Genomic DNA, 10037 nt, shown 5'->3' on the forward strand with positions numbered 1-10037 from the left:
CAAAAAATGTTACTGCTGTTGTCACCGCGAGTCTAGGTACGTTCGTAATGCAGTTAAAATATTCAGCAATTCAGCTATGAGGAATTGTGCAAATTCTGGCATTGTATATTTCACGGGGCAATACTTTGTTACCAGCTTATGAGATGGAAAGAATTTACCTTAATGTTTTTATCATGGACAGGGTTTGGACAAATATGACAAGATATTAGAAAGCAGAAAAACTTTTGATGTTTTTTGGCCCCTTGTTGTCATTTCTCAATTTAAAAACATATATATATGTATGAACAAATATCATATTCTGAAAGGCGTCCCGATCTCATGCACGTGAAGACCGCGGATAAACATACCAGGTACTGTCACTATTCTACTCAAAGATAATCGAAACCTGTTATCATTTTTCATTCTGTTTTGCTTATCGTTGCCAGCTGTTTATTGTGCTCTTTATTTCGTCTTTCTTAAAGAAAAAAATTTCTTTTCCTCTTTTTTATTATTCATTCAATGAAAATTTGACTAGGGAATAGTATTACAAAATATTGGTAACTATGAACGAAGCTGTTATCTCCAGCTATGAGACCTTCTATAGTGGTCCTGGTTTGGTGAGCCGCGCAAAGGATTACTTAAATGCAACAGTATTGTTATTGCTTTAACTATATTGTAGCCATCAGACTTGTCAGCGGAAATGGCGGCCGCAACTTTGGTGCATGCTTCGACTGAGGCAGATTATCATAAAACAACATCGCAGCCATCACAACACGAAACTCCACGCCGCTATCATCATTCTACTACATACAACAATTCTTTTATGACCACGGGTGATGTTACGGCGCAAACGACTTATTCTGCGCCAATCGGTTTCAGTTGCAATAACAATAACGGTGTTTCCACTAATGGTGTTTCCAGTAATGGTGTTGGCAGAAATGGTTTTACACAAATTCCATTCGTACAAATCCATACCACAGACGTGCAGCCGCAGAGTGCAAATAATAATGCACGATTTCGACGCAATGCCTCCAGTAATCATGAAGAGATAAAGGCAGAGCCAATTAAGTCGGAAAACGCTGATGGTGCCAAAGAGCGGATAAATGCAACACCCACACCTCCAGAATCAGCACAACAGCGCAGTGAAAATAATGCAGCTAAAAACTTGATCCAAGCTGAAAAGGACGTTTGCCAGAAAAATGTAATTTCCAACAAGGACTGCAGCAACGAAAACGCATTTGGGTCGAATAATGATAGTTCAGCTGGATTGGAGAATATTACATTTACACATCTTGCTATTCACCGATGTCAACATTGTGCGTTTATAAGTTTAAGTGAAAGTGGTTTACAGCTTCACGTTAAAGCAATGCATCAGGAAAATATGCATTTGTGTGAAAGTGCAACAAAACAAAAATCAGTTCAGTGCCCAGGTAAGTAGAATTGCTTATTGTTGATAACAGCAAATATTACCGCAGATAGTTTTGAAAAGATTTCGGCAATTGATAAACATTTTTGGTTTTAGGTTGTGAGAACGTGTTTTTCGCTTTGGTTTCTTTAGAAATTCACTTGAGGGAAGACCATTTAATGTTGGAGCAGGATGTAATTGAACTAATGCAGGCTATTAAAAAAAATATTTCAAATCCACAACATTCAAATGCAACAAATAACGTAAATAACTCGGATGAAATTATCCCCAATGTCAATTCAATGAACGGAACGCAGCGACGTAGTAGAATTTACTTGAAAAATGTTGAATGTTTGCGAGAACCACATCGAGATCCTATCGAGCAACAAGATAACCTTATTAGTGATAGTCTCTTTCACTTTGACAACGATGATAGCAATACCTTGGCAAATATTGGTAGCATTAGTATGGAAGATCAGGACATTATAGGTATACTCACCAGTGGCGAACAAAATCTTCACAGCAAAAGCAATAATATTGACAATATTGCTAATGAAGCAATAACAGCACCCGTTGAAGTAAATAATCCAGTGAATCCACCTAAACAAAAGATTTCTATTAAAAGTGTCGACGTGTTGCGCGAACCTGCGCTAATGCGACGTGATTATGAGATGCAAGCATTTGACGATTTCAATAACATTTGTAGCGTTTTGAATTTACATGATGCCGGTAACATCTGTGAAGAAAATGATGGAGAAGCCGATGACAACGATGTACAATATAGTAATTATGCAATGACCTCGAATAGGGAACCACTGGTAGGCAGCACTAACGAAGCTGACATCACTAATTTTACAAGTTGCTACGAAAAACCTAGGAAACCTAAAATTTATATTAAAAATGTAGACATCCTTAAAGAGCCTATGACATTCTCTAACAGTATAAATGTGCCTAACGTTACGGAGTCCAATAGCAATGTGATGAATTTCAATTTTATGCAACCTTCGCTACCACAAATCGCTACCTCCTACCTTGAAAATGTGGAAAGCTTAAACCCTACGGTGCCGCCATTTAATGGTGGAATGTCTCAACTTCCTCTTGGCACTATATCTGATCAATATCTCTTTGATAATGGGGGCGGCAACTTTTTGGTTAATACGACAACAGCTACCTCTGCTGACACATTCACTTATGGAAACGAAGCGAACTCGGACAACTTTTTAATGGAATCCAGTCGTTATGTGGATACGATAACTCCAATTATGATTGAACCTACGCCGCCACCTCAGCAAATGGACATAATTAACGAACATATAAACACTTTTGCGAAAGATGTCCAACCAGCTACACAGACTGCAACGCCGACCAATATTCCAAAACAGAAAATTTTTATTAAAAATGTTGACATTTTGAAAGAACCACAGTTCCAGGAGCCGCGCGGCTTGCTACACCTGCGCACAGTCGATGAATTGAATCTAATGAATAGAAAAGAAGTTGAAAATCTCATAGCGCCTAATTTAGAGGGCAATCAGTCTAGCTTGGGTGAAGAGGACATCAGCGACAATTTCACGCAATTGAACAATGGGAGTGGTGAAACGTCTGCGGTTGAACAGTGCACCGACAGCAATGCAATCGAGGCTATATCATATGGATGCGAAGGTTTTAAGCTGAACGAATTTTCCACACAAAACAGTTGGCATGATGACTACGATCTGGGTGATGATATCCGGGAAATAATAACTAGCACTATGACACCAAGTATACCAACATCGCAAAAGATAATACATGATTTGGATACACCGCAAGTTTCACTCATTTCAATACCAGATATGGAAGAGCTCACCGGGACAAACGTTGGGATCAATATCAGTACAATGACACAAGCAACAGAGGAAGATATTGCATTGCCAGCAAGTGTGATACAGCCACAAGACAACGCACACTTCTCATTCGAATGTGAAATCGCCGAAACTGATGATGCTTTATCAGCATCAATTTGTGACGTTGATAATAATCCAGTGGACACCAACGCAGTTTGTCATGATACTTTGCCCCAGGCGCGGAAAGCGCCTGTAACAATGGATGTAGATCAGTTAGCAGGCGCTACAGAAGATTTGAAACAGGAACGCTTAAATCAAGCCACGCCTGGTGCACAAACTACAACAGCGCTGCCTCAAAAAAGTAACACAGCAACAAACTTTTCTGACATTCCACCACTCACTCCAATGAGCTCTGTAACATATAACTTAAATAATACCGTAAATACAGCAACAACCATTGCCAACCAACCAACTGGTTTACCAGTACCGCCACTTGTGCCAATGTTACCGCCGATTCAGTTGCCAAAACCTGTCGCCGCTTTCAGTGCAACTAGCACAGTAACAGCGCATGCGGAACGTGGTCGCATCTATGTCGCAAATAATCTAATGCAAACACCTAGCGCCAATTTGTTGTTGCAGAAATCAACAACCACAACTAATAAAACAAAAGAGCTAGAAAAACAGCAAACAAAAAATAAAACGCCAATTGCTGTTTCGGTCACGGGCGGAACCTCCGTGCGTGGGCGGCCGTTTGGCTCAAATCGTACAGGCATAACCAAGATGCGCAAGCACCCGCAGAACGGAAACGCAGATGGCGTTTACCTGAAGTGCACAATAACGGGATGTGCTTTCCGGTTTAAGAAGTCGAACACTCTCGAATACCACATAAAATGTCATAGCAGGTAAGAAAGACACACGTAGATTAATCCGACCTACATACATATCACACCCTAAATCAAAAACCGTCAACTCAAAAAAGTCCAAATGTTCAGAAGCGGCAAAAAACTGTTGAAGCTGCGCAAACGACGCCAGCAAAATTATGAAGAAGAAATTTTGCGGACGTTTGAAATATGGTCTGTGAACTGCTTTATAGTAAAAAATAATTTTTTGATTTGATAAATTAAGCATAATTTAAGGTGCGATATATAAAACCCGATCACTGAAATCTAAATTTGTATACATATTGTCGTATTTGCTACATACATACACACATACATATATGTTTCTGTTTTATTCCAGCGATTCTTCACCAGTGAGCATGGCATGTCCAGAATGCAAAGCGCCTTTCACAAATTGGAATTCATTGCACACACATCTTTGGCGTACTCATAAAATTGACATGGAGCTATACAGTTGTGAGTTGTGTAGTTTCAAAACTCCTATCTATTCGCGTCTACTAAATACACATTCCAAAATCCACTACGATGAGCGCAACTACAAGTGTGATCAGTGTGAAAAGGCCTTTAAGAATACCAAACAATTGAAAAATCATCGACGTTGGCATCGCAACCACAACAAAGCATCCTCCACGATGACATTGAAGCCCGAGCGCACTAAGAAAGATATTGCAACAAATGCTGAAAGCAAAGATCCAGCGACGACATCGCTTTCAACCACAGTTGCAACAGTATTTTCAACGTCCGAACGCAATTTTCATCGATGTAAGGACTGTGATGCAGTCTTTTCGCATCAGAGAACATTACGGGAGCATTTGTGCAAGAATGGCGCTGCAGCGGTGCAATGTGAGGTATGTGAGCGGGTACTCACTTCGCGCTCCTCTTTAAAATTACACATGCAGTCACATGAGCCCTCTAGGCGTTTTAAATGCAGTATGTGCGATTATTCTTCTAGCGATCATAATGCGTTTCGGCGTCACAAAATGACGCATGATATGAATGCAAAAATGTACTCCTGCGCGCACTGTGACTACAAGTCAATACAAAGTGTGGCTTACCAGGTAATGAAACATATCTTTTATCAATATTATATTATATTTATATTAAAGGAAAAATTTTAAATAAATACCATTTTCCTCTTGCAGAGACACGTGCAACAAAAGCATCCACAAGTCGCCGATTCGATTGTGTATAAGTGCAAAATCTGCACATTTGCTACCATAAACAAGGCTATGTTCGATGTACATCAGGTTAAACATGCAAATCAGAATGGTCAAAAAGAAACGTCTGATAGAGAAGAGCCGTGCAGCAAGAAAAGTACGCAAAATAATGTAGGTGAGCTGCCGGCAAAAACTAAAATAAAAGTTAAGAGTCACTTACTACTGACAACTCCAGCCGATTCGACAATGCAATTCAGCGACTTATGCTTTGATGCTGTAACTGTGCCCGCGTAGTCAACGGAGAAGATTGTTAGGTAAAAAGGGTTTGTGTTGCCATACAAATTGAAGTTAAATAACTTTGGAGCGACGTTTATTTGAAAAAGTTTTGGTAATATTTAGATTGATTCGCTAATTATGTATGTATGTAATTATGTAAATACAATAGTTTAGGTCAAGTAGTTCGACGTACGACGACAGTGCTAGCTATGTATGCGAATTTTAATAATCTTTGAAGTTATTGCGTGTTTGATTCAAATTGAATCGCTTTTGTATAATATAACATACATAGGAGAAGTTGGAAAAATATTTACACAAGTCGTTTGGTTATTTTGATATAAATTATTCTGCTGAGGACAACTTATTGTAGCATTGTCGTCGTATGTCTATAAAATAAGCCTACCGGCTTATTTTCCTTTATATGTTATGTCTGTATGTTTAAAGCGTATTTACTATGTAGTCAACTAGTAGATTTGCTATGTGTATATAATGTACTATATAGATTTTTAATTTGGTATACTTATAAAATATATATGAGAACAATTGGATATACTACAAATGTATGTTTGTGTACTTATATGTACGAGTATTTATAACATTGGCTACAAAATGACTTTCCCTCTTCACTATCATCAAAACTAAAATCGAATCACATATAAACTGTTTTAATCGAGTTGCTTTTCGCCATAGATGCCGGGCAGCTCTGCTTGTAGTCTCAACAATCGCACATAAGTGACTAATTTCCAATCTTCCGGATCCTCGCCGTGCTGTGTAAATGTTGAAGAATATGAAACCAATTCCTGTGACCCATCCGAATCGAAATCGGCTATTAGCATCGAATTCTCCTGATTGTTCAAATCCGGCTGGCAGATGACTTCATTATGATCATTGCGACAAAATTGCACAATATTGCTCTGCGAGGTATTTTCGATGCGATATTCAGCGCCCACGAAAATCACCAGCATTACAGTTTCTGTAATCATTTGCATTTTGTAATTATTGAGCAGCAAATTACTGCTGCTGCTGCTGCGTCGTACGCGTGTTACATTATGCTCCGCAAGGGGTAGCGTGTATGTGTGCCTCTTCTGTATGAGATGGTCGAATGCACTGAACGTGTTTGTGGGAAACTCATGCACCAGCTGCTGGTCATTGTGTAGTTTCTCATTCCCACTTTGTCGTTTTGTTTTATTTGTTGTGATATGATTCTGCTTCGTTGTTTTTGTAGTATTCTCTTTGCCCACATGAGACTTGGCCTTTTTACTTGCATATGCAGCCTGGTTAGTGCGCGTAGAGTATGCATTCCCGGTCGCATCCTCTTTGATTGGTCCACGAAGCGTTTCTTTGTGGTTGTTCCACTTCCAAAACTTGATTACAAAGCCTGACTTTTCTTTATCAGTGTTTTTGAAATGCCATTGCGCTGGCACCATGCCATACATTGCCGAATTTGTAAAGTTTCGCAGCACAGTAGTTTTGTTGTTGCGTGTCTCGCGAAGCACGAATGTGACATTGCAATCATCCGGACATTTTCCGCGATTCTCCACCACCAGTTCGCGTCCACTTAGCGAGTAAATGTTGCGCTGGGCATCGATTTCCTTACGTTGCCCGTAGTGGCGATGTTGTGCGATTTTCGATGCCGGCAATAACTTCTGGCCAGTGGCAATAGATTTGTTCGTTATAAGCGCAAATAAATCCGCTAAGGTTTTCGAACGTTGCGCTTCTGTATTATTGCGCCAACAGTTAAAGGTTATTTTTTCAGGATTCTTCAACTGCAGCTTATGCACCACGTCACAGTCTTGCAACTTAAAGCCATCACCAATGGGCTTGCCGTTACGCCCAGATAGTATACGTAAGAGATTTCTTTCCTCCACACGATGATTACCAGCGCGTAGTTCACCTTTGTGCACAAGATTACGTGTACGCAGCTCGAATGGTACACTGGTTACCATTAATATCTCCAGAACACCATCACCATCTAAATCTGGTAAAATCACTGGAAAGTCCAAAGCATCTACTCTGTGTGGCGAACGTTCTTTGTAATGCCAGTGCCACTCGCCTGAAATGGGATCGATGGCGCTCAATTCACCAAACTCATCTAGTACCAAACAATCGGAACGTCCATTCCGATCTACGTCTATCAGCGTGCAATCGATAGCAACAGGTTCGTCTACCATCTCATCGTACCAGGCTACAGCACCCGAACTGCCTATTAACGAGATAATACCGTTACGCTTTGCATTATTATTATTGGGAAAAAAGGCGTCGCCACGATACAAGAATATTAAATTATTCTCCCAACTTCGCAATCCGCCGACAATGTGTACACCACCCTTCAGTTCGATTTTCGTATAGTTGTTCAACCAATTGTGTGTGCGTACTTGATCTACTGGCGCAGGACATGTTTCATTACAGGGCACCAGCCACACGAAACCGAATATGGCAAACACGCATAAAAGCAGTGATGATATAAAACAACAACGCCGCGCCGGAGACATAGGCTCATGAGTGCTAAGATCCTTTAAGCTACCACGTCCCAAAATGGCTACATTATCTGCATCAATATGATTGCGCTCATCGTAGTCGCTGTTAAAGCTTGAGAAACTGCTGGCCTGATCATTCAGGCCAATATCGGACATCATGACGGATCTAAAAGTGTTCTGCATGTTGGTCGTGTAACTGCTGGGCTGTGGTCCTGATCTGGTTTGGTTATTGATTGTCTGGTTGCCTGTAAAATAAAAAACAAAAATTTAGGATATTATGGGATCTTAATAATGTACGATACTCTTTTGTTCATTTCATATGAAAGGCTATGAAAGACTTGACTGGTTTAAATATACTATTGAAACCCCACATCCTAGCAAAGGGTTTTTAAAAATTTAAACATTAGAGCTAACCAATATATAGCTTCATATTTCTTGATTTTTTAGTGCTTTGCGGACATCTTGCTATCCAATTTACAAAATGGTGATTCAATCCCTTTCCTAACACTCATTGCATTTTTAGATACATGTGTTGTAAAGAACAATGTAATGACTTAATATTATAAACATCGTCCTTTGGTTGGAGCAATTTAGACAGGTATGTACGTGCTAGAATACATACAAATGCACGTACATTTTTATAATCCTACATACATATGTATGTACTTATCGCACACCATCTTCAAAAGGGTCACAACTCAAAATAGTACGTTCGTCAGAAAATGCGAAAAACTATTTCGTAGCACATGCTAATCATATGGGTTACCTTAAGTTTTTTTTTAACAAGTTATAACAAAAATTTGCTCCAGCTTTTGCTGAAAGGTAAATAAAAGCTTTGTGTACATTTTTAGCGCATAGTTTCAAAAATTACAAATTTTGAGTTGTGACTCTTTTGAAGACGGTGTGCGATTTGTACATACATACATACGCATCAAAAATTTCCCGCGTATAATCTATAATCCTATTACAAAGATTTTCTCGTACAAACTATACTTATGTATGTGTGTCGGTATGTCCACTCACTTAGATTTGTTGATGAAAGCGAATCGTCGTTATGCGTGAAATGTGCTGTATTCAAGTTGCTCTGCAATTGTCGCAGTGCAAGACTCTTGGGTGGTTCTTTTTTACCAACAACACTTCCGTTTTGATGCACCTGTTTTTGGTGGTATAGCTGATGCTTTGGATGTTTCGTGCTATTATGTATTTCCTCCTCAGATTCCTCGTCCGAATCTGTAATCACCTGATTTAACGGTGCATAGATGGCTTGGTGTGGATATTCCATATGAAGCATTGTAGTAGCTGCATAGTCACAGAGACGAAGCAAAAAGTCAGCGGCACATACATATGGGAAAAATCAATAATTAATGAATAATGTTTCACTTTTGTTTACCTGAGTTGACACTGTTAATTTTTCATTCGGCAACCACATAGTTTTACAATTTAATGCATTTAATTTCACTGATTTGTCGTAATTTAAATTTATAAGCGAGTGCAATAATTTTCACAATACGCTGAGAAGTGACTATACTTTAACGGTTATGCACAGAAATGCAATGGGGTTGGTCATTTCCGTGTTTAGTGTTGCACAAACGCATTACAACAGCTGTTCGAAACAGGGTGTTCGCAGTATAAAGTAATAGATTTGCTATACACCGAGGGTATGGGGGTATTCATAATGTCACAAAACGAAAGTCAAGGCTTTTTAGCAATGTTCATGAAAGAATCAAAAGTCTTCTAACGGAACTTACATATGTTTGCATGTTTATAGTCCGCCTTATCAGGAATTGCATTTTTTCCCGAACCGGCTCATTTTACACTTTTGGTTTGCATGTATTAACCATGGACAGATGAACAATTTTCGGGTAATTTCTTTTTCGGGCGAAACCCAGGATAAAGAAGATTATCTATATATTTCGATCAAAATTAACGGAATTCGGAGGTATCATGATGACAGAATGGTGTATAAACGGAATGATATGGCATAAGCTCTGATCCAGTACTCCATGAACTTACAGGTTTTTACA

General features: G+C 39.2%; 2 protein-coding genes across 3 annotated transcripts; one reads left to right on the forward strand and one right to left on the reverse strand.

The window, feature by feature from the left end:
* Positions 1–239: 239 nt before the first annotated feature.
* LOC108360923 (uncharacterized) lies at positions 240–6311 on the forward strand. Of its 2 annotated transcripts, XM_017613401.1 has the most exons (6): positions 543–596; positions 659–1409; positions 1502–4106; positions 4444–5161; positions 5246–5574; positions 6227–6311. In XM_017613401.1, the coding sequence occupies exons 1-5, from the start codon at positions 543–545 to the stop codon at positions 5552–5554; spliced, it is 4437 nt and encodes a 1478-aa protein (XP_017468890.1). In that variant the 3' UTR covers positions 5555–5574; positions 6227–6311. The 2 variants fall into 2 exon arrangements, with proteins under 2 accessions (XP_017468880.1, XP_017468890.1); XM_017613391.1 differs by lacking the exon at positions 6227–6311 and having other exon boundaries at positions 240–596; positions 5246–5662.
* On the reverse strand, positions 5606–10032 carry LOC108360934 (uncharacterized). The gene is made up of 3 exons (XM_017613410.1): positions 9404–10032; positions 9037–9312; positions 5606–8258 (listed from the first exon to the last, which is right to left on the reverse strand). Exons 2-3 carry the CDS (start codon positions 9302–9304, stop codon positions 6202–6204), a joined length of 2325 nt encoding a protein of 774 aa, XP_017468899.1. The 5' UTR covers positions 9305–9312; positions 9404–10032; the 3' UTR covers positions 5606–6201.
* Positions 10033–10037: the final 5 nt, after the last annotated feature.

This window comes from Rhagoletis zephyria, unplaced genomic scaffold, assembly GCF_001687245.7.
Source record: "Rhagoletis zephyria isolate East Lansing unplaced genomic scaffold, Rhagoletis_zephyria_1.1 Rzeph_scaffold_00017, whole genome shotgun sequence".
NCBI classification, from domain to species: Eukaryota; Metazoa; Arthropoda; class Insecta; order Diptera; family Tephritidae; genus Rhagoletis; species Rhagoletis zephyria.